Source organism: Prosopis cineraria, unplaced genomic scaffold (assembly GCF_029017545.1).
Source record: "Prosopis cineraria cultivar Desert tree isolate PC_DT_omini unplaced genomic scaffold, ASM2901754v1 PC4, whole genome shotgun sequence".
Lineage (NCBI taxonomy): Eukaryota > Viridiplantae > Streptophyta > Magnoliopsida > Fabales > Fabaceae > Prosopis > Prosopis cineraria.
This window is the reverse complement of record NW_026555335.1, coordinates 10617387-10642761: the sequence shown is the minus strand read 5'-3', so window position 1 is coordinate 10642761 and position 25375 is coordinate 10617387. Positions and strand designations below refer to the sequence as shown.

At 33.5% G+C, this 25375-nt stretch overlaps 1 protein-coding gene across 4 annotated transcripts; it reads left to right on the top strand.

The window, feature by feature from the left end:
* Nucleotides 1-12730: 12730 nt before the first annotated feature.
* On the top strand, nucleotides 12731-25081 carry LOC129308510 (ATP-dependent RNA helicase SUV3, mitochondrial). Of its 4 annotated transcripts, none has more exons than XM_054949643.1 (17): nucleotides 12731-13038; nucleotides 13475-13826; nucleotides 14001-14124; nucleotides 16095-16216; nucleotides 16315-16505; nucleotides 16874-17014; nucleotides 17197-17319; nucleotides 19716-19790; nucleotides 21035-21203; nucleotides 21448-21560; nucleotides 21712-21792; nucleotides 22482-22547; nucleotides 22702-22766; nucleotides 22896-22941; nucleotides 23027-23143; nucleotides 24447-24538; nucleotides 24787-25081. In XM_054949643.1, the coding sequence occupies exons 2-17, from the start codon at nucleotides 13670-13672 to the stop codon at nucleotides 24908-24910; spliced, it is 1806 nt and encodes a 601-aa protein (XP_054805618.1). In that variant the 5' UTR covers nucleotides 12731-13038; nucleotides 13475-13669; the 3' UTR covers nucleotides 24911-25081. The 4 variants fall into 4 exon arrangements, with proteins under 4 accessions (XP_054805618.1, XP_054805617.1, XP_054805619.1 ...); XM_054949642.1 differs by having other exon boundaries at nucleotides 19713-19790; XM_054949644.1 differs by lacking the exon at nucleotides 13475-13826 and having other exon boundaries at nucleotides 19713-19790.
* The last annotated feature ends 294 nt before the right edge of the window (nucleotides 25082-25375 follow it).

Below are 25375 nucleotides of genomic sequence, written 5' to 3'. Positions count from 1 at the left end.
TTGTTTACTTTTTACTCTTTACCTTCTATAATACAAGTAGGAATTTTCTATCATCATTTAATGACGATGGATGATGATTAATTAAATTCCACGTATGAAGGATTCTGAAATTTCACCGTTAAAAAAATGACTGAATTGAGATCAAGTTTTATTGATCAATTATTAAAATGATCTTTAAGTTAAAACAAGAATATCCCGCATCTCCATCATCATCGTTGATCCTGCGGGATGATTGCACGAGTTAGCTATTAGATTAGACCCCATCGATAAAATTGCTTATATATCAAGAGAATTATTTAAATATTTTTCAAATGTTTTAATATTATTTAAATATTATAAAATAATTCAATATTTAAGAAATTTTTCTACATCACACCCATGAAAAATACTTCCTTTATTTTGTAATATCAGTCTTCCTAGAGTAAAATTATTGTTGCATGTCATGAACCTTTTTGGAATTTTAAAGCAATATTTAATAACACTTTTCTTGTTTCACTCTTATCTAGTCAAATAATTTAACTAACTTATTTAATACAATTAAACATTTACACCTAAAAAGGGATAAATTTAGCAAAACATATCACATTTATGCATGTTTATTGCGTATTTTAATCTATATACAAGGATCTTAAAGAAATAACATAATAAAACGAAAACGTATCTTCTTCTCCTTTTTTTTTTTTTTCGGTTTGCCGACAGAAAACGTATCCAATTATAATAAGCACCTGGCAGTATTTCATCAAGGCTCCTCCTTATTATTATTTTTTAAACATCCATAGCTCTTCATTTACTTCTTTTTAATTTCTTATATATATTTTCTTTTTGAAAATAATTATATTTGGGGCACAGTCAAAAATTAAATGTGAGCTCCTCTCTTATAAAAAATGTGAGGGATTAATCCTTTTTAACAGACCCAACCTCATTGGTCTATACGTGAACAAAAACACTCAATTAGACTTGATGAAATACTGCCATTTGCAACAACTAGTTATTTTAGTGATATCAAACTAAATTACTAAAATTGATCCTATGCAATTTTCTTTCTGCCAGAAATTTTTGGACTTGACTTGTCTCCATTATCCCTTCTCTTCATTTCCTCTCCACTATCCTAAAATAAAATTTGGACCGTCTAGATTTGGTGTAGATTAAATCTGGATGGTCTAAATTTAAAATTTTTACTTTTTATTTTTATTTATTTTATACTTATAATTTTTGGATCCTTCAAATTAAATGTGAATTGTTCTAATTAATGATAAAATAGATTTGTTAAAAATTTTAATTTTAATTTTAATAAATATAAAATAAAAATAAAAAAGATTTTAAATTTGGATCATTCAAATTTAATCTATACCACATTTGACCGGTTCAGATTTTATTTTAGAATAATGAAGAGAAAATGAAAAGAAAGGATAACGAAGACAAGCCAACTCTGAGATTTTTCTGTGCCCAAGGGAGTTGAATGCAGTTTTGTCCAACATTTTCCACTGTCTAAGGAAAAAATTGAAAATTAATAGAACTGGGCATTAGGGTAAGCACTGTAATTGAATGGTCAGGGCCTAAAAGAATTTGGTTCAAAAAACCTGGAAATGTATTATTTTAGGACCAGGCTTTTCGAAACTCAGCGCCAAGTCTTAGGGCCATAGGGCCTGCCTGCAACTCTAGGCCCTGTTTGGTACGCAAGCCTAAATTTAGAGGGATTGGTATTAGGATTGGTATTGAGATTGGTAGTGGGATTGGTAATGGGAATGAGACTTTAAAATTATGTTTGGTATGAGGCAATACTTATAGAGAATAATTATTTTTGTTTTATTTTACAATTAAATATAAAATATAAAAAGACTATACTATCCTTAAAATTAAAAAAAAATTGGAACACCTTCTCGAAAACCATGACAGCACAGGCTCATCTTCATTTCACGACTGTGCATCTTTTGAGAGAGGGAGATCGAGTTTGAACCTGTGAGAGAAGGAGACAAAAGTGATTTTGAGATATAAATGACAGTGACTGTGAGATCGGCGACGGAGAAGGCAGCGATAGTTGCGAGATCCAAAGGTCGTGGTTGTGAGATTGGGGAAAGAGAACATAGCGACGGTTGCGAGATCGGCGACAGAAAAGGTAGCGATGGTTGCGAGATCTAGAGGTCGTGGCTGTGAGATCTAGAGGTTGGCGGTTGTGAGATCGGAGAAGGAGAACGCAGTGACGATTGCGAGATCTAGAGGTTGTGGTTGCGAAATTAGAGAAGGAGAAGGTTTTCACATTGGCCAGTAGTTGCGAGATTGAAGAAGACGAAGGTGGAAGGCCATATGTGTAAAAAAATGGAGGGCATTTTGGTCTAAAAAAATTCAATCCTAGGTTTAAATTTTCAATACCACCTCCCCCATGGGTTTCATTAATCCCATCTACATGGGTTTCATCAGAACCAAGGATTAAAGAATCCATCATACCAAACATTGTATCTGTGGGTTTCTTCAATACCAGTCCCAGTCCCAACCTGTCAATACCTCATACCAAACATAGCCCTAATGTGTTTTTTTTAAAACATAAACATTTAAAACATATTTATAATTAAAAAAGCTATTCCATACAAGACAAAATCCAAAAAAAAAAAAAAAATTTAATCCACAACCACACAAATCAGTAACAACTTTTGATATTACAAATAATGCAATACAAATTAAATATGTGTAGTAGCATCAACAACATTATAATTAAAATTATCAACATCATCACCATTCTCAATATTATAATTTGATCATTTCTTTTGGTGCCTCTTCAATTACAAAGATATTAAAATTTTCATATCTTTCTTCATTATTCTTTGTTATTAATATAATCTAATTAATTTATATTTTTCAATTTAAAATTTTAAAAAATAATAATAAGACTAAAAAGGCCAAGCCTATTAAGTCCAACTATCCCTTTTAACTCCTAAATTACAAGTCCAGTTATACCTAATTTTGGGCTTGAACAGGCATGTCTTGTTTTATTGGCTCTAAACAAAAATTTACGTAAAAAATAAGTGAAAATAATTAATAGACATAGCAATTAAATTAACCACCTGTTTATCAAGATACTAAAAATTAGACTAGTCATTGAATTAATTAAGGCACTGATTTAGAGGTTAATGATTAAAATTATAGTTAAATTATGATTATATTGGTCATAAACAAATCATTTATTAATTTGATCAATACACTTATTTAATGGTTTACTAGTATAGTTGAGTGAGTCGACCTATGTTTTGATACCATGTTGTTTATTGTTCGCGTGCCAAATAAATCAAGAGACATGATTTATTTATTAATAAATACAAACCATATTAGATATTAGATAGTTATAGTAGTAGTTTAAATTATAAAATAATCCGTGCATATAGGTATCAAGAAATGATCCATATCATATTCGAATATTATTTAATAATAGATTAAATGATGAAAAAAGAAAAAGATAGAGCATCGTGAGATATTTTCACTAGTATGTCTAGATTAACAATTCAATAAGAAACATAATGGGAGAATATGGTATTTAGATGAAGGACTATATGTCTTTTTATATTCATTAAGTTATAGTTGATGATGAAAGTATCTGGGGCATTGGATGAATTGAAGCAACACAAATTTTTGAATACATTAACTATAGCAATGTGTGGACTCTCTCCTAAGTGAGAGTTCTGAGAGTCTCTCCATACTAGGTATGTGAGAGCTTGAGATTGAGTGAGAGAGAGTATGATTTTGTGATCGGAGGATTGAAGGTTGGTATGATGGATGACGAGGAGGTTGTGAATGCTACGATTAATGAACTGATTGTATGGAATGAGGAAGGTTTAAGAAAAAATTGATTGATTGAAAAGTTTGATGGGGTAAAGAGATGAATAGGCTGACATTTAAATCAATGGTACGAAAAGCTTGGAATCTTCAGGAAGGTCTAAACATTACCGATCTGAAAGGAAATGTGTTTGCATTTCATTTTGTGGATAAGCAAGAGTGTTAGAGGATCTTACGTGGTAGACCTTGGTCGATTAATGGTCATATGCTGAATATTTAGGAGTGAAAAGGACACATATCGATTGAGGATCTGGATTTAGCTTTTGTCTGATCTGGATCCAATTGCATAATATGCCTTTAAGTGCAATGAACTTAGAAAATCCAATTTAGATAGCTGGTCGTGCTGGGGAGGTGGCTATGGTGGAGGATCTATGGCGAAATAATATATTAACTCGAGGATTTCTGAGGATAAGATTTATTCTGAATCTAAGAAAGGCGTTAGCATCGAGATTCTGGCTTATGAAACTTGATAAGGAGAAGGCATGGATTTTAGGGCGATATGAAAAACTGTAAGACTTTTGCTATTGGTGCGGTCATATTGTGCATGAGTTTCGAGCATGTCATTCTACGGATGATGCCATTGGTGGACCCTAGTCTACCGAGGTATGGTACTTGGTTAACTACTAATCCAGTTAGGATTTAGGAAGAGGTGACGATTGTGGTTAGGGATGGATGGGCGGGATTAGATCAACTAAGGAATGGTGGGGATGGTAGGTGAGAATGGAGACGAAGGAGGAGGGAGGAGGGAGAGAAGAAATCTGATGATAAGAATGATGATGATAACCTATTTTTAATAAGGTTACGTGGTGGTGAGAAGGGGAATAAGCAAGTAGATAGAAAAGATAAACCTAGAGAAAAGAGACAGGGAAGTATGGACTACGTTGCTTTTGAACAAAAGTATGGACCTATTGATGTTGGGCCTAGTGGTTGGAAGAATAAAGATGGGAAGGAGATTGTTAGTGGAAATGGGGCAGTAGTGTGGCTACAGAAGATGTTAGGGTGGTGGACTTGGGTCAAGATAAGGATGAGGAAAATTAGGCTATATGTCTTATTTTCAAGAAGGAGGTTCACAGTGTTGTTGAGAAAGTAGAGGTATTAAACTTGAAAAGAAAAGCTCGAGTTGAGATAGGGCCTCAAAAGACTAAAAGAAGAAGATTATGTGAGGAGGATATTTTTAGAATGTTGTAGGGTTGGTTGTTGCTAAGAATGTGAGGAAGATCAAAGCTCAATTGAGGAAGAGTATTCGAAAAAAAGAAGTGAGGTTTAGAGGTGTAGAATTTATGCAATCTGCTAGTGATGAACTAGTAGGTGGTCATTGGGGTTTCGAGGGAGAAGATATTAAGCTATTTACAATCGGTGAAAATGGGTTTAATAAGGGTTTGCAAGTTGAAGGTGTAGGTGGATGGCCTCAAACAACCACCCAAAGGCCATGAAGTTTTTATGCTGGAACTATTAGGGTCTATAGAGAGCCTTGACAGTCAAAAAATTAAGGGAGAATGCAAGATTAATAAGCCCTCAATTGTGTTTTTGATGGAACTAAGGATGGTGAAGGCGAAGATAATGAGGTTGAAGAAAAAATGTCAAATGAATAAAGAATTATATGTGGAACTAGTAGGAAGAAGTAGTAGATTAGCACTATGGTGGAGTAAGTAGGTGGTGGTGAATATTTGGCATTATTCAAGAAATAATATCCATGTTAGTATGGAATCAGTCTTTTGTAAGGTTCCAAAGTATGTTACTTTTGTTTACGAAGCCCCCAGAGTTGAAGATAAAGAGAGGGTATGGAGGAAAATGAGGTGTTTAGCTTCTGATATTTGGGGTTTGTGGCTGTGTTGTGCTGATTTTAATGACATACTTTCGAATGTTGAGAAGTTAGGGATGAAGACTATGGATCTCAAGCGAGTTATGAATTTCCAGAGTATGTTGGCTGACTGTGGGTTATTAGACCTTGGTTTTAAAGGTGTAGCTTTCACCTGGTGCAATGGTAGGGTTGGTAATGATCATGTAAAGGAAAGATTAGATAGAGCAGCAGCGAATGTGGAGTTTAGAGAAATTTTTTAGGTGCAATAGTACTACATGTGGAGCTAATAGGGTCAGATAATCATATACTCATTGTTGATTGTGAATATGAGCATGTGAGGGCTCCAAGGATGTTTAGATTTGAAGCACCATGGTGTGAGCATGATGACTTTTTACAAGTGGTGAAACAAGGGGTGGAGTAGTGATAAGGTGGAAGAGTTGTCTTGGAGGCTTGAGAATTGTAGAAGATTTTGATAAAATGGGCTAGAAATGTGTTTCCTAATGCAAGAAAGCAAGTGGATGAATTGACATAGAAACTTGAAGAGTGTCTTAAAGGTGTTTGGAATGAAGCAAAGAAGGCTGAGGCAGAACACTTGGTGAATCAAATTGAAGAAGCTTGGTTGAGAGAAGAGAAATTTCGTTGGCAACAATCCAGAGTAAGCCGGTTGAGGCTAGGGATAAGAACATTGGATTTTTTCACTCTTGTATTGTGTAGAGGAGGTTGACAAATAAGGTTGTAAAGTTAAAAGGAGGTGATGGTAAATGGATTGAGGATGAGTAGCTTATAAATGGAGCTTTTACAGATTTTTATAATAATTTGTTTGCTGCTGAAGGGGTTAAGGGATATGGAAGGAGCTTTAAAATTTGCATCAAAACAAGTTACAAATGAGGATAATGCGTTGCTGGTGCGTGCTATCACAAGTGATGAAGTGAAAGAAGCTGTGTTTCAACTTAGTAGTACAAAGGCTCCAGGGCTCGATGGATACTCTGGCATTTTCTACTAGAATGCATGGCCTGACGTACATAGTGAGGTTATTGAAATGGTGAAATATTTTTTTATGAATAATACTAGTTTAAGTAATCTGAATGAGACCAATGTAGTCTTGATTCCAAAGGTAGATAGGGTTGAATCAATGGGACAATACAGACCTATAGGTTTGTACAATTTTGTCTATAAAATTGTATCAAAAATTTTGGCTAATGGGATGAGGAGTTTATTGTCTAGAATTATTTCTTGCCATCAAAGGGCTTTTGTTGCAAATAGATTGATTTAATATAATATAATAATTGCTCATGAGGCTTTCCGTTATTTGAAAAATAAAAAGAAGGGTAAGAAGGTGGATATGGTAGTCAAGATTGATATGAATAAAGCCTATGATAGGTTAGAATGGGATTTTATTGAGGAGGTTATGAGAAGAATGGGGTTTTGTGATAGGTGGATAGGATGGATTATAGAATGTGTTAAATTTACTAGTTTGAATTTAATGGTCTTTGCAAAGAAAATTGCAAAGCTAAATATGGGGAGGGGTATTAGGCGAGGAGATCCTTTGTCTCCATATTTGTTTATAATTGGTGTAGATGTTCTATCTTTAATAGTTTGGAAATATGTGGATGAGGGTATATTGAAGGGGGTCAAGCTAGCTTAGAATTATCCTATTTTATCCTACTGTTTTTCTATTGATGATGCATTATTTTTTTATGAATGTTAGTAAGAAGAACTATAGAGTTTTGAAGAATATTCTGGATGTTTATTATTATGCATCGGGCAATTGTGAATCTGGATAAGTCATGCATTTTTTTCTCTATAATGTTGTAACTGAGGTTAAAAATGAAGTTTTTGAAGTGCTGGGTATTAAGGTATCTGATGATCCTAGAAAGTATCTTGGGCTACCAATGATATGGGGGCATTCTAAGACAGAAGCTTTAGCTTTTGTTAAAAATAAACTATGTGGTAAATTGTAGGGTTGGAAACAGAGAATATTGACTTTTGTGGGAAGGGAGGTATTGATTAAGGCAATTACAAATGCTATTCCTGTGTTTCCTATGTCATGCTTCAAATTTCCAAAGAAAGTGTGTGAGGATTTGGATGGTATGATGTCAAAGTTCTGGTAGGGAGAGAGAGAGATGGAGGGTAGGATTAATTGAAAGGCATAGAGATTTATATGTTTGCCTAAGGGTGAAGGTGGTATGGGATTTAGGGACTTTGAGATCTTTAATGATGCATTACTTGCAAAGACTGTATGGAGAATCCTTTAAAATCCTGATGATTTGTAGCGTGCAATTTTGAAGGGTATATACTTTTTAAAAACTGATTTTATGCATGCAAAAAAGGGGAGTAAGGCATCGTGGGGGTGTTATAGCATTTTGGAAGGAAGAGATAAGATTAAGGATGATATCTGTTGGAGGATTGGTATAGGGAAGAGGGTTAGTTTATTTAGGGACCAGTGGGTTTCTTCTGCTCCTGGCATGTGTCTGGTTAGGGTGATTTGTTTGATGAGATGAAAAGTTTGAAAGTATGTGATATAATTTCTGATGGAAAGTGGTGTTTTGATAAGGTGGAGGATTGGTTGAGTGACGTTGAGAAGGATTTGATTGGCAAAATTAGACTACCAGTAAGAAGAGTTGATGATAGAATGGTTTGGGTTAAAAGTAAAGATGAGCTATAGAAGCATGAAAAGCAGTGATAGCGGCAAAATGAGGAAGGATCCTAGTGGGTCCTATAAAGTATCAAAGAAGCTGCGGAATGGTATTTGGAAGATTAGGATGCCACCCAAAGTTGTGCAATTTATGTGGAGGGTTGTTAATGGTGCTTTAGCCACTAAAGAGGCTTTGTTTCGAAGGAATTTTGCTGGTAGTTCAATTTGTGATATTTTTCATGCACAAGTTGAGACTATTGAGCATGTGCTATTTTTTCATCCATGGGTTAAGGGGTGTTGGTATGGATCTCCTCTGTCTCTTAAAGTTAGCAAAACTGGTATGTATAGTATAGGTAGGTGGATGGAGGAATGGTTGTTTGACAGATATAGAGGGGAGGATTATGAAGTGGCTATTGTGGCTGCAATTTGTTGCATGTGTGGAAGATGAGATGTAGTTTTGTGTTTAAGGAAGAAAGGATTTTCCCAGAAGTTTGTTTAATGAGAGCCTTGGGTTTGGTAGGCGAGTTTTGGGGACAAAATAGTAAGAAGAAAGCTGACATAGTGACTAGAAATAATGTTGATAGGTCACTAGTTTGGATGAAGCCTGTTACAGGTGTGGTGAAGATTAATATTGATGGAGGTTTTAGTTCCAAGAATGGGAAGCTACGATAGGTTTGGTGGAAGAGACTGTAGAGGGCAATTCTTAGGGGTGCTAGGCTTGAAGTTTGTGCTAAATCAGCATTTATGGCTGAGTGTTTTGCTTTAGTTGAAGCCTTACAGGTGAAAGATCTATTTAGTGATGGTCATGTAATTGTTGAGACAGATTGCTTGGAGCTATATAGGAGAGTTCAGGAGGAGGATGCTAAAGGGTGTGAATGGGAATGCTATGACTTGCTGCAGGAATGGTTTTATCAGAAGAGGTCTAATAGCAATTGGTCATTGTCTTTGGTGGCCCGTGAGGGAAATAGACCTGTTGATGCTGTTGTAGCTTTGGTTATGGGAGGAATGGTAGCGCAAGGATGGCTGAATAAGCCACCATCCTCTTTGGTTTCGATTCTGATGCTAGACCTATCTGATAAGAATATTGATGCAAAGAAGAACAAAGGTATTGGCTGATAGTTTACTGCTAATTCTAGTTTTTCCTTTGCCTTTGTTTCTTGATTTCTTCTATTAGTGTGTGTTTTACCTTTTTTGATATTAATAAAATGGCATCTTTTTGCTAAAAAAAAAAAACTATAGCACTGTGAATTTCAACAGAAGGAAAACAAAGAGAATGAATTCATATAGGAGGGATTAGTTACGAACGGGGATTGAGAAAATTTTAATTTTCGTAATTAAATGGAATGAATTATGAATTATTAAATATCATCTGGAGAAGTTTTATCCATCTTCTTTTGCACATTTCCATGTCTAATTGTCGTTTTGATGTCTATGCAGATTCACATTCTTTTTGGAGATTTTTTTGAGACAGGATTTTTAGTGGTTATTGTATCCACATTTTTTCTATCATTATTTGTATCATATTTTTTTTTTTGCACATTTGTTATTATTCTTCTCCCTCTATTTTCTTTTTTCTTTGACTTCTCTCTCTATCTTTTATTGTTATTATTATTAGAAATAGCAAAATATTTAAAAATATATATTTATAATAGACATGAGAATAGTCGAATAAGATTTTATCATTTTTCAAGAGTTTTGAATTTTATCTTTTCACATTAATAATTTAATATTAGTAACTACAATTTTAGATAGAGTTTCCCCCTTTCCTTCCAAAAGAAAATGTTTATTTGTATCCCCTTAAAATTTTAAATATATGTACATTTGAAAATACAAAATTCTTAGGTATTGATTATAAAAATATATTGTATAAAATTTATAAAATACAGTTACGTAACACTCCCCACATATTTATATTTACTCTTGAAATCGTCACTACTTTTTATGTATCAAAATTAATTCAATAATGAAATTGTATCACTTGCTTTAGAATATATTATTTTTTATAAGCAGAATATATCAGCATATACGCTCGAATAATATCTATTTCTTTATATATAAATTTTAATTTAATAACAACTTAAATAGCATATTAAATTCACTTTTCGTTTTATACATCAAATTATGCTCGTCTTTACTTAATAATTTATTTTAAATTTCTAGTTCTTTCAAATTCCTTTAGTTTTAATAAATAAAAAATGTGATGCAACTTTTAATTGAATTCTATGTGATCTTAACATTTATCATATAAGGAGAAATTTTATTGTAATTCACATAAAATGGCACACAAATACATTAGATCTTTTCTTTTGTTCTTTACATATGGAAAATAAAATCTTGAATTTCACATGGAACACTGATGTTCATAAATACTGGTTGGGTTCCAAGCGTCACACATGTATGTCACAAATCGAATAGAGAATGAAACTCTTCACCACAAAGCCAAAAATAGGGTTCTTTGCAATCTTTTTCATTTAGATTGTTTGACTTCTCACTTTGGTTGGTTGTCTCTAATAATCTATATATAAAAATCGAGGGGAAAAAAATATTATAAGGACCATGTAAATTGTCAAGAAAATTTAAAAAGTGGCCAGGCAAAGAATTGCATGCCAAAATTTTTTGATCATCTTCAAGACAAAAGAAAAAAGGAACATGGACTCCAGAGTATTGCAATGATAATTACAATGAAGATTATATTATGATCAATACAATAATTAGATTTACAACGATGAAAAAACTCAAAAAGAATGCCAATATGGCATGCTCATGCAAAAACCATCAATTTCCATCACTATCAGAGGTTAACACTTTTCTTGAAATTTAATGCTATTAATTTCTCTGACAAAATCCTCAGTCTCTCCCCCATTGGGATGCTCAGAAGAAGATTCTATATAGTTGATATGCCAAAGATGACCTCTATCTAAGACACTTCCAATACACAGGAATGCATTTGAGATGATGAAAGGCAATGTAAAGAAGAAAAAAAGGCAAGCCAATTCATCCATTTGGAAGATACCTACTTGGGAATGGATGCAATGTGCCCCCTAGTTCAAAGAGTATTGGAGGAAGGTGCTACGGGTTAGAATTGTGAAATGTGAAATAATAATTTTTTTGCAGGGCAAGGTGAAAGATCGAGAAAAGCCCACCTTCTAAATTAGAATGGTATTTGCAGACCCAAAGACCATGGGGGGTTGGAGGTTTAGACATGTGGAGAAAATGAATACAGCATGTGGTGCCAAGCAGAAGTGATTCTCTTAGATAATTGCTTTGTCGTATCTGAACAAGCAGTTTAGAATTCGAAGGTAAATGAATTGATGAAGAAGTATGGTGCTTGGGATTTAAAATCTGAATGATGATTAATCATATTAATCATCAGGGGCTCAGAGATTAATGCATTGGAAGTAAAAACGTAAAATTGAATACATTAATAGAGGTGAAGAAATGAGGAAGTAGGAGCACAGTGATCAACAATTGAAAATAATAAAATAATTAAATTAGATTGATGATTGAGAGTGTGAAAATGAGTTTAATTGATCAATTTGACCAATAAGATAAAAATGTGATACAATAATGATAAATTTTATAAAGTGATGGCAATTTTAATTGACCATTTAGATTTTTCCTAAAAATATGATAAACTAAATTTAATTGATCAATCAAGTTTCATCAATTAAGATTTGACGATATAAATCAACCAATCAAGCTTCATTCATGAAGATTTGAGGATATAAAATATACTCATAAAATTTGAAGATATAAATAGATGGATAGCACATAAGGCTTTAGTAAATATATTTGAAAAAATGACAATAAAATCTTTCTTAATTATGTAAATAATAATTTAGCCTATAAAATATCATAATATCAATGAAGTTTATAAGGATCTCTTTGTCAATAATTTTTTTGAACAAAAAAATTATTTTACTCTTATTGACAAATTATAATTTTTTGTTCAATTTTTATGATCCTTTGAAAAGAAGTTATGATTCTTTAAAAAAATTATAAATAAAGTTTTTTATTTTAAAAATTATTTTTTTATAATAGAAATTATATTTGATAAATTGTAATTTTTTGTTTAACTTTTATGATTCATAAAACAAAACTTGTTATTCCTTAAAAAAAATTTGTGATTGAACTTGTTTTTTAATAATAAAAATTGCACTTGATGAGTTGTGATTTTTAATTCAATTTTTGTGATATACATAATAAAAGTTATGATTTTTTAAATAAAAATTATCATTAAATTTTGTTATTTTCAGTAAAGATAAAATAATAATTTTTTTTTAAAAAATTATTGACAAAAAAGTTCATAAAATTTTTATTGATATTATGATATTTTAAGGGATAAAATTTTTATTTATATAATTTAAAAGAATTTATTATTATTATTTTTTTTAAAATTTTTAGTTTTTAAAATTACTTACCAGAAAATTGAAAATATTTGGGACTTGTAAGTAATTTGTCCTTTCCAATGGATGTGCGGGAGCCTGAAGTTCGGGAGCCAAGGTCGGCGGCATCTGAGGAGGAAGAGGGGCTCTGGATTCTAGAATGTCAATTAGAGGGCCAAAGGAAGAAGCTTTTTAGGAATATGATACGCGATGTCTAACCTTACCGTTGACCCTATTCTTTTATTTGACTTTCCTCTGAAAATCTCTCTCTTCTAGCTTCTACGCTCACTCGAGATAATATCTTTTCCATTCTATCACCTTTCCGACAATCATGGCATCATACATTTTTCGACGGAGAATATCATCTTTTGGGGTTTCTCGCACTTCGCACGGTTTGACCTTCATATCCTCGTTTTGGCTGTCTTTGTTTCGATTGCACATTTGATTATGATTTGTTTGGCATATTTCATTTGGTGAAATTTTGTTCTGTCTCTGACAGAAAGGAGAGAGGTGTCTTATTGTTACGTGAGTAGGTTCTTGCTTTCATATTTTGCTCAAAACTGGAGCAAGTTAGAAGGGTCATTCCGTTTAGTGGAACCCAATCTGTTGCATCTTCTTAATTGAATGTAACATGGCGTGCATTATTTTTGGCTGCTAATTAATTACCGTGGTATTTAGAAAATGAAGTTTTTATTTCTATAATTTATTTCTATTTGGGGAATGTGATACTCTATGCATTGAGCCCATATAGCCGTTGTAAGTAGCACCTTGAACTCTTTTCCTCTGTAAATTCATATTTAGACCCTTTTTAATTTTACAACCAAACAGCGACATTGTCAAAAGTGGGGTCTCATGGCCACAAAACAACCTGCTACTTGAAGAGTAGGCACTTTAAGACCCAGTCACCCACCCTTGTGTAGGGACTACAAGTGTCTTGATCAAAGGTGGAATAGAATCTTCGACTCATTACAACTTATGCTGGTGATAAAATTTGAGAGACGTTTTCATTAGTCTGGCAACTTGATGAGAAGTACAAGGCTCATGATTGCTAATTGTTTATGGAATACTGAAAAGATTCTACTACTAGATGTGATCGATGGAGCATTTTCCACTTTTTCCCCCAACTTAAAAGTTCGAACAGTTTCTTGGTTTTTCGTCCTGTATCACATGTTTGTATTTGGTACGTTGGCAATTCCTTCATGTCTGAGGATGATAATTAATGGTGGTCTATATGTTAATATTGCTGCTCAAATTGTTAATACTACTAACCCAAATTACTGCTCAAGTTGGATTTTTTTAAGTGAGTTCTATTGTTTATATTAATTGGTTATTGGTATTTTTCTTTATCATGCAGGTAACGAAGACCATTTTCATCTATATTTTAAATACAAGTTTGGATGTTTTAGTAGTGCTTCAAACAGGATACAGCCGTACAGCAGACTCAATGATACCACGGGGATTGATTTGACTGACTTAACGTATGTGTATATGTCTCACAGCTATCAAATGTACATACCTTTGATTATGGATGTGCGCTTTATTGCTTTTGTTGGAAAAAGTTATTAACAATATAAACTTCAATATTAGACCAAAGATCAAGTTAGTTCCCTTAATAAATCATTTTTTGGTGCTTAAGTTTCCTTAATAAATCATTAGAAAGTTTATTTTCTCAACCTGTAGACAGAACAATGTTTCTAACTGTAGAGATTATGATGTCTTTGTGATAGATCCTCACAATTAATTAGAACCGTGGAAGAAGTGAATATGTTGTGTTAGGGGAAAAACTATTTTGGTAAATATCAGAGAAGGAAGAGGGACCCAAGGAGACTGTTTTGGGGAAGATTCAGGAAAGGTTTATGAGAAAAAATGGGAATAGAAAGTGAGTGAGGACAGAGATTGTGGCAGGCAGGAGGGGGGGGTCTGGACCCCTTGAAGAACTAGAATTTTTCTTTTCTTTCTTGTTTTTTCTTCTATTTTATTTCCAACTTGAAGCTGCAAATTCCATCAATGAATTCTTCAGTTGAGGACATAAAAAGGGGATAGGAGTAGAAGATAAACAAATGATGGGAAATTTGGAGACAAATATGAAGGCTGTGAAAGAATCCATGATTGAAATTTAAAAAAATTACATGTCCAACAAGATGGAAGATGCAAGTCTCCAATGGGCCAGTCATTGGGCCAAAGAAGAGAGGCTAATCAGTGATTTGAAATGAAGGTTTAGTGATTGTGTGAGAGAGGAACAAGGGAGAGGTTCAGCATTGCTGATTCAAACTACCTCTTCTTCTGGGAGACGAATTAATATGCTGGAGTTCCAACCGGAAAGGATTCAACCATGTAGGGATTAGCTTGTGAAAAGTTGGGGACTCCTCAGCAGTTGGTAGAAGTGGTGGGATATATTGATCTGTTTGGTTTGCTTATGGTACCCTTGCCGTTGCTTTTAGATGATTTGTTGAATGATGATTTCATCAAGGGGCTTAGTGGAGACATTACGGTTGAGTAGTTGGATTGGAGTTTGAATTTTGGCTGATGCCATTACTTTAGCCAAGAAAATTGAAAGAAAGAATTAAATATTAAATAATACAGGGAAGGCAGACTGGTCCTTTTTTCAACTAAAGCTGGGTAAGGAAGCATGTTGGGTTTGGGAGACAGCCCAATTGAAGCTTGGGAATGAATAATTAGGTTGCAACTTATGCTGGAGCCTGGAAGAATAGATGAAAAGCATCAAGCAAGAAGAGGTTTTGCAAGAATTGGAGAGCATGGAAGACTTCCTACTTGAAGAGATTGGACGGAAGCTGTGTCTTACAACTTTTACTTGTCAGCTTGAGGCAAGGTGAAGCTGGTGATGTATTGTTAGACCCCTGTAACTTATAAGAGCTGTGGAAGGAAGGAATGGGCTGTTAAGGGAAGAAAAGCTGCTTGGGGAATCACCTAGGAAGTGAGAGACATGGAGGCTGTTTAGGGGAAGATCTGGAAGAAAGTTTGTCAAAAAAGTGGGAGTGAAAAGGGATTGAGGAAAGAAAGTTAAGTAGGTAGTACTTTGGTGGAAATTGTGGGAAGTTCTCTAGTCCCTTGAAGAGCTATGCCTCCCTGCTCCCCCTCTCTATTGTAATTTCTATTGGAAACTCAGGTTTCCAGCTGTTTGCTTCTAACATTTTTATCTGAGTTTACACCCAAATTTATAGTTTTTAATTTTCTTATTTGTTATAGGAATAGGATTCTGAAATGGGGCTAGAGAAATGATCTGCATTATTCATAACTCAAGAATGGTGCAGTTTGTTAAAGTTTTTACATCATATGTAGATGTTGCATCGGGCCTTCAATTATCCCCTCTTTATTGATCAAGGTCTCTGGTGCTTTATTGGCTTGAAGCTACTGTGGTAATGATAGTAACCATGTGATCTTGGTTTACATAATAACAGTCCTGATGCTAAATTCATGTTTCCTGCAGTCGTCCTCATACGTGGTACCCGCTAGCCCGCAAGAAACAGCGCAGAGTTATATTGCATGTTGGTCCCACAAATAGTGGTAAAACCCATCATGCTCTGAAGCAACTTGAGTCAAGTTCTTCTGGTACATTTCTTTTCTACCTTCTACTATGTTAATCTGTAAACAATGTTGAGGGAGGATTAAAACTTGTTAAGTAGGTTAAACACTTTTTTATTCTGCAGGCGTGTATTGTGGTCCTTTAAGATTGCTGGCATGGGAGGTATCGAAACGGTTGAATAGGGCAAAAGTTCCTTGTGATCTCATTACTGGTCAAGAACGTGAGGAAGTTGAAGGTGCAAAACACAAGGCTGTGACAGTTGAGATGGCTGATGTAACATCCAAGTATCATTGTGCCGTTATTGATGAAGTACAGGCATGTCAATTGCTCATTTTGAGATTGACTTCTCCTATCTTTATCTTATACAGCTACTAGGGACTTTTGATTCGACTTTTGATGTCACATGAATCAAAAGTATAAATTCACATCAACATAAGAGGATAAACCTTTATATGTTAATCTTCTTGTTATTATGTTATATTAGTGATTATATATGTATTATTACTAATATTTATTTTTCATTTAATAAAATATCAATGTAATTTACACGAGTAGTTGATTCATTTGTTATATTTGTTTCTCATTGCTTCATGTGGTTGGTTCTATCAAACACAAGCTTGTTGGACGTGTTTGTTATCATGATTTCCATTCCCTGCAACCTTTATAATTCTTTTTCCTTCCAGATGTTGGGGTGTAAAATGAGGGGCTTTTCATTTACACGTGCTTTATTAGGAATAGCTGCAGATGAACTTCACCTTTGTGGTGATCCAGCTGCTGTTCCTCTCATTCAGGAGATACTGAAAGTTACTGGAGATGAGGTTGAGGTACTGAATATTCTATTTCTAAACAACCCCAAGTGGGGGTAGCATCTGTGGAAATCAATTATTTCTTGTGAATTTGCCATTGCGTGGTTATTGCTAACAAGGCATGGTGCTGATTTACACTGTTTTCATAATTATTTTTTTAAATTTGTTTTAACATGTTATTTTCTTCATGCTTGCTGTAGGTTCAATATTACCAGAGATTGTTACCTTTAGTTCCATTAAAGACTCCTCTTGGATCTTTCTCTAACGTGCAAAAGGGTGATTCCATTGTTACCTTTTCACGTAAGGGGATATACAGGTTGAAGGTCAGTTTTTTATGTCATTAATTTTATTCTGAAGTTAAGTTAGTATGTCTTCATTCTTGCTTGAGGAAGAGGTACATTTGGAGTTGCTGCCTAGTTGAGTGATTTGTTTCCCGTATTTTGATAAGGGGTTAGTGGGTAGTAACTTGGAAGTGAAATTGAATGATCAAACCATACGTCAAGTGGAAAAGTTTAGATATTTAGGAGCGATTATTCAACAAAATGAGGAAATTGATGGAGATATTGCACATAGGATACAATTAGGGTGATTTAATTGGAGAAAGGCTAAAGAAGTTATTTGCGATCATAAAGTACTTAATAAGCTTAAAGGAAAGTTTTATTGAACTGTTATAAGACCAGTAATGTTATATAATAGTGAATGTTGGGCTTTGACGGGATAGTAAGAGTATAAAGTTGGAGTAGCAGAGATGAGAATGTTGAGATGGATATTTAGATATACGCATAAAAACAAAATTCGAAATGAGTGAATATGGAAAGAAGTGGGCAGGGCACTTATTGAAGGAAAAATGGTGGAAAATCGTTTGAGATGGTTTGGACATGTACAACGAAGACTGCGGGAGGCACTTGTGAGGAGAGTGAAACAGATGACTGAGCCCTCTCAAGAAGGGTAGAGAAGACTGAAGAGAATACTTTTGGAGATTGTTGAGCAAGACCTTTTAATTAACAATATTTTAAAAAACTTAATAAATGATAGATCACAATGGCGTCATATAATCCATGTAGCCGACCCACTTAGTGGGATAATGCTTGTTGTTGTAGGAAGTCAAAATTGGTTTGTAGTTTACATTTCTTTGTTAATGATCTGAAGTGGTCTTTTCAAACGTGGTTTGGACTTTGGAAAAGTTGATAGTATTGTTTAGTAGTTTAGTGTAACCTGGTGTTAGGTTGAGTTGACCTTTTGACCATTGTGCTTTAAATGATTGTGTTTATTGTATAGTCCTTATGCATTACATAGTTATCATGGCGGGTAATAATCATGTTATGATTAGGCATGAGCATTGGTTGGAAATATCCACAAACATGAATTGTACCCTAGGATTATTCTAGCTGTGGTGCATGACATAGCTATGTCATGTATAAACATCTTGTAATTATTATCATGGGTTAAAAGACATTTTTGCCTTTCAACTATTCATGTAGGAGCATTTAGTAACCTGAACTTTTTTGTAGTGCGATGTTCCTCTCCAACAATTAAAAATAGTGCAATGCTAATCCCACCGTTAAAAAATGTTAATTTTGACAGTTAGTTGACTCAAAAAATGATTGAAAATGACCTAAACATTACAAAAAAGTCCAAAAAATTGCACACGAGTACCCTATTAAGAAAATTAATATAGATTAAGTCCTTTAAATTACAAATAAATACCAATAAACAAATGTTATTTCTTACCATGTAAAAGACTAAAATACCATTTTTGAGAGGCAACCAGATGATTATCGGATCATCATTGTTGACAATAACACCGGTATTTAATAAAAATAATATATTTGGTTTAATAATATCTTGTTAAACCATTAACACTTTAATATTTAATAATTTTTAGTGGTATTATTGCCAACAATGATTTTTTGATAATCACTTGATAGTTGGTCAAAGTGGCTTGTCAAAATGGTATTTTGGTCTTTTATATGAGTGAGAAATATCATTAGTCTATTGAAATTTATTTGCAAATTAAGAAACTTAATTATATTATTAATTTTCTTATTGGATCCTTTAATGTAATTTTTGAGATTCTTTCTGTAATTTTTTAAGTCAACTAACAGTCAAACTTAACCTTTGTAATGGTAATTGCAAAATTTCACCAATTTCAATTGAAGGTAGATATTGCATCGTGAAAAAGGTTTAGAATGATAGATACTCTTGCATGAATAGATGAAGTTCACAAAATAAGTTTTAGCACTTCCCTAGTGTCTTATCTCCATGGCAGATGGTGAAATACTGACTTGCACAGTGGCCAAAGTCAGACAAATCCACTAGAAAATATCAAGGAGATACTGTGAAGTTTTGCATTTGGGGGTACTCATACAAGGGTAACATTAGGCCTTAGGGAGTGTTCTATGTTCATTCATTCAGACTATCAGGGTTTTAATCTGTCAAAATGCTTGTGTTTTTTTCTTGGGTGAATTGTCAAAATGCTTGTTTTCTTTATGCATTAATGCTCTTTTTTTTTAATGGAAATGGAGATTATTTTTACATGCTTGTTGAAATGCTTATGTTAATTTATTTATAGTTCTACCAATTCGTTTGTCTAGGTGTGTCATGTATGTTTGCATAGTTAACTAAACAGTGAACGACAGTATTGATTTTAGTGACTATGTTTTTATTTGGATAATATTTACACCTTGCTGAACTTATGTTCACCAATGTCGCTCAGAAGAGAATTGAGAATGAAGGAAAGCATCTTTGCTCGGTAGTTTATGGCTCACTGCCACCAGAGACTCGAACAAGGCAGGTGTGAATGCTCATCTACGTCTAAGAATGTTAAATCTGGATTCTTATAGGCTATTTCTTCCATTTTGTCTGAGAACTTTGATTAGTTTACTAGTATGCAGGAGGTAATGGGTTCAAACATCTGTACCATAATTATACAAAAAGTGTAAATTCCAAAAATCAATTGACTCTCAGTTTGTTGAGTTACCACTTAATCACTTTTGTGGTAAATTTTGCCCTGACTTTCGCAAAAGTAATCAGGTGAAAACCAGAGTTGGGCTGCTGAAGTGGTATCTTGTTATTGAAAGTGGAACGGGGAAAAGAATGAATATTTATGAAGAGTCTAGTGGGTTTCTCCTATCTTCTATAGTTTCCCTGATTTTTGCGAAAGTTCACAGTAAGATTCCCTCTTTTTTATTTTTTATTTTTTTATCTTCATTGAAATTGTAATTATAGGTCGTCATCAATTTTTGCCTCATAAGAGTGCAGATGACATTGTCACAGTACATGTGTGTGTGCAGCACCCAATGTTCGTTAAATTTAATCTTCGACCAGTGGATAAATTTTGTAAGATGAGGGTTTTTTTTTTTTTTAATTGGATGAAAAGATCTTATTATGACGATTACATTTATCCAACATTGTGCTTCATTAATACATGATAAAGCTAGCTAGAATATACCATTTAAATATAACAAATTGATTTCAGACTTATATTTATATGTGTTTACACGTTACATACATACTCGCTTAGAAATTGAAAGGAAATGATATAATGATGGGTACTTAGGTGAGATGGAACTTTTCCTAAAAGCAAGCTTTTGTTGAGGAAGAACCATTCCATTAAATACCCCAATGTATATCTTAGACTACTCAATGTGGAACTATATGCGTGCATAATATATATAGCATGTGCACTAGTTGAACAAGTGATAGAGTAAGGAGTAGTGTAACAATCCCATGAAGAATGTTATAACTATGCTATGGTTGAATAATAATAAAATGATATAAAAAGTGATTTACATTTGTCATCTTTTGGCTTCAAAGGAGATTTGTGTATATTTTCATGGTAAAGGTGAGGTTTTTGTTATATGGGTATGTCTCATCGGAGAGGGGAGTAATTGACCCTAAAAGTTATCATATATTATTGCCTCATCTGTTATTTGTAACTTCCTTGTATTTAATGAGTTATCCCATGTTTTCTTCCTGTTCTCCCCATTTGAACTAACTGAATGATTTGCCGATTTAAAATTTTCATTGGACTTGCAGGCAACCATGTTTAATGATGCAAGTAGTGAGTTTGATGTTCTTGTGGCCAGTGATGCCATCGGAATGGGTCTTAATCTGAACATTTCTCGGATTGTATTTTCAACTATGAAGAAGTTTGATGGCTTTGAGATGCGCTATCTTACTGTACCTGAAATCAAGCAGATTGCAGGTATCCTGAATTTACATATGAGAGGACTTTATCATAGAAATTGATCGAGGATTTAGGTTGTTAAGAGTAAATATATATATTTAGGGTGAATTTAATATGTTATTTAGTTTACATCCTTTAAGATTCTTTAAAGATTGAATCAACTTTAAACTAGTGTCTCATCTATTTTCAAGTTTAGATGTCTGATCTAATATCCTGCATGCTTTTCTTGCCTTTTGCTCATTTTTTATCCAACTGTTTGCAGGGAGAGCTGGTAGATATGGGTCCAAGTTTCCCATTGGGGAAGTAACATGCTTAGATGCAGAGGATCTACCCTTGCTTCATTCGTCATTAAATTCTCCATCCCCCACATTAGAGGTATCCTTCAAAGAGCCTGATACCAAGTATATATCCATGACAAGAAACGAAAAGCTAGTAATAGATTTAAATCTTAATTTATGCATTGCTAACTTAATTTCAGATCTTCTATTGCTGATTTGTGTTATGATATATACTTTTTCTTATGCAGCATGCTGGGATACTTCCTCCATATGATCTCATGCATATACATTCACGTTTACACCCCAAAGATAGTTTCACACAGATACTGGTAGGTTGGCATAATAGCCTAATAATCTGCATGTTTTTCTCATTGATTCTTTATTTAAATTTGAAATTTCTATTTGTAAGCTAGAAATTTGGCAGTGTTGGCAGTTATTATCATTTATCTCAATTGGTAAATGTTTTGGTATCTCACCTTAATTTTATGGGATTATTCCCACTGATTTGTTCCCTGATTTGATCTAAGTCAGATGCGATTCAGATCTGATACAACAGCTATTTCGCCTGCCCCTTTAGTTTCCCTTAATATGTGTAGTTTTGTCTAGTTATGACTTACGCCTCTCAATTCATGTAATTCTTCTCCATTTTGTTTTCCTACGCCTTTTTCTTGTAATTCATATAATTCTTATGGGATATACTCTTGCTTCCCATAAGTAATCTTTAACACGCTTGATGTTTTTATTGGGTGATGATTTGTGCGAGCAATTCCTTTCTAATTGTGGCCCGCTGCTATCAGATCATGGACTTGTGATTGGTAGTTTGGTTGTACAAATGACATACCATGATGAAGTCAACTATTTGTCCCCTTTATCAGATGTCGAACTTGAAGATTTCTAGTCACATTAAAATGCACCTGAACAGCCATCAAGTTTTAGTTCTGACGGCCACTGCCTTTTTGCAGACTTGAAAATGGGATTGTACTATGTTCTTATCAATTTTTTTCCTTTTTTGTTGCAGGAGTATTTTTTAGACAATGCCAAATTATCAGAAAATTATTTCATTGTTAATTGCGAAGAATTATTGGTATGTTTAATTATAGCACCTTGCCATTTAATCACTAACATTTTATGTTGACGTTTCATTACTTATTACCACTTTGATTACTTCCCTTTAATTATATATTCACTGATTTCCATTTGGTTGTGATGTGGATATTGTTTGCAATTGCTGTCATCAGAAGGTCGCTGCTATTATTGATGAGTTCCCACTTGGATTGCATGAAAAATATCTCTTTTGTATAAGGTGTGTTTTTTTTCTTTAAAAAATTTACCAGATTTCTACTGTCATTTCCACTTCTATGAATTGAAAGAATCAGAGTGAACAAATTAGGGTGTCCGTACTTTTCTTATCACTAATGTTTGTGATATTCAGTCCAGTTGACATAGATGATGAAATTTCATCTCAAGGCCTTACACAGGTAATCAATCTTTCTTTCATCATTACGAGATGCATTGATATCAGATTGAAGGGCATGAAAGTGACTATATTTTTTTATCAACCAGTTTGCGGAGACTTATGCGAAGAAAGGCCTTGTTCGACTTCGGGAAATATTTACGCCCGGTACACTTAAGGTGCCTAAAACACCATCTGCTCTTGAGGAACTTGAATCTATCCACAAGGTGAGGTTTATTTTATTTATTTATTTATTTTTTGTAATTGTTGTTAGTCTGTGTCAGTATTCATTGTTGAATGTCTTGATTGACACAAGCTCTGGGCCTCCGTTAAAGGTGTTGGCTCTGGCTCATAGGTAAAAAACACAACTGTGAACGATGCACTTGCTAAACCTAGGAATGGTAATTGGCAAAAATGAATTACTTGGACCTGTTTCATTCTGTGATCGCGGGATATAATGTCAACTTATCACAATATTTTATAGGCTTGCAATGTGTGTAGATGAACACGTGCCTGTAATACACCGAACACTATACTTCTCAATAATTTGTTATCAATGTTCTGTCTAATGTCTGCAGACAATTCTGAATGACCTAATCTATTCTTTTACTAAGGTCTGACACACACTACATGTTGGTTTATCTTTTGATCATATTTTTAATTTTCTTGTTATTTCAGCCCATTATAACAGACGCTTTATCTTAATATTAAATGTAAATTGAACATCCTAGGCATTGAATCATTAGTCGTTTTAAAGTTGCCTTGCTCTGACATTGTACTAATTTTTCTCAACAGCCCGTCAGTACGATGTTGTAGATGATAATTGCTGGAATCGTGAATTCCATGGTGTTAGACATTGTAATTTTAACAAGTCAATTATATAATATGAAATTAAAATTCAAAAATTATAACATGAGATAATATAGTATAGCAAAAACCTCAGGATTTTCCGGCCTTCCTTCTTTTCCATACTTGTTAGATTATGTTAACAATGGGTATTTCATCATCCCATATTGTAAAGAATGAAAAAAGGGAAAATAATTTGGAAAACACTGATGAGGGGAGGTTTGGTTACATATATTTATGAAGTGAGGCTTGTTTAACTTGAGATATTATTGATGTTGCACTTTTATTATTTTTATATGCTTCTATTTTGTAAGTAAACCAAAAAAACAGAGAGAACTTACTGTAGTCTATCCATTTTAAGTATATTAATACCTGTTTCTTGACAGTTGAGGTATATTTTTATAATATATATTTTTTGGAGAACTTGAGAAAAGAAAATGAGCAGTGTAATCTTGAGATTTCTTTTACGGATCTGGTGTCACACACACACACACACTGACACTGTCCTAGCATTGCACCAATTCAGAAGTACTAATGTTGATTTAGTTTAAATTAACATGATGGCTATATTATACTATGTGGTATCTCTGATTTGTTCTTAGTTGACATGAAGTTTCTTAGACAATGATAATAGTTTGATTTGTTTTAACTAATAATCACTTTGATGGTGTGCCAAAATTAAAGGTCTTGGATCTCTATGTTTGGTTAAGTTTTCGACTGGAAGATTCTTTCCCAGACCGCGAACTAGCTTCATCACAAAAGGCCATCTGCAGCATGTGAGTTCTTACCTTTTCTGATACGTTGATTTTTTTTGTAGAAATAATAAAACTTTTAGTCCAAAAGCTTGTCTCGGTGATTTGGTCATTTAAGTTTAATTTTTATTTAATTAGTCCATTAAACTTGTTTTAGCTATTGATTTGGTGTTTATTATTTAAAGAAAAGAGAACGGTGTTAAAATATGATTTTTTTTTTTTTGGTTAATTCCATGTTATGATTGTTGTTGCTGTGGAATTTGAAACTGTAGGTTGATTGAGGAGTTTCTGGAAAGGTTTGGGTGGCAGAAGCCTAATGCATCAAGGTTGTCAAAGCGTACCACTAATAGCAACATGTCTTCCCTCCTGTCACAACATATGAGGCCTTATTTGTAAATTCACTTCGGGGCTGTGGTGGTGGGCCCCACTCCTGGTCTTTCATTTTTAAACCTTGTAGATTAATCATTTTTCTTAAAAAAAAAAATTGTTCAATCTGTTGAAACTTGTAAATTCAAACACTCCATCTTATATTTCTTAAGAAGAAATCTAGGCCACTCGTTCCCCAAAGTCCTAGCACAAAAAAAAAAAAATCGAAAACTTCATTTATTTTGTGATGATTAGAATAAAATATAAACAACATATTTAGAAAATAAATATACTGATTATGCCACTACTATGGAGTCTTAATTCTTAAACAAATGGATCCATTCGAATGGAACTGTATACAAGTGAAGTCATAAAGGTTAAGTCATGTTTTTGTGAAAAATAAAGAAATAAAAATAAGTTAATGAAATTCTCTACAGTAATTTCAGGTAGTTTTTCATGGATTTTGAGTAAATTGCAACTCTTCCATATATCAAC

Bases quoted from the DNA above. Each gene is read 5' to 3' on its own strand.
- LOC129308510 (XM_054949642.1), top strand. From the start codon at position 13,670: ATGAGAAGTACAAGGCTCATGATTGCTAATTGTTTATGGAATACTGAA. The intron at 17,320-19,712 runs GTCAGTTTTTTA...AATGTCGCTCAG, and splicing joins AGGGGATATACAGGTTGAAG to AAGAGAATTGAGAATGAAGG. The intron at 22,767-22,895 runs GTGTGTTTTTTT...TGTGATATTCAG, and splicing joins AAATATCTCTTTTGTATAAG to TCCAGTTGACATAGATGATG.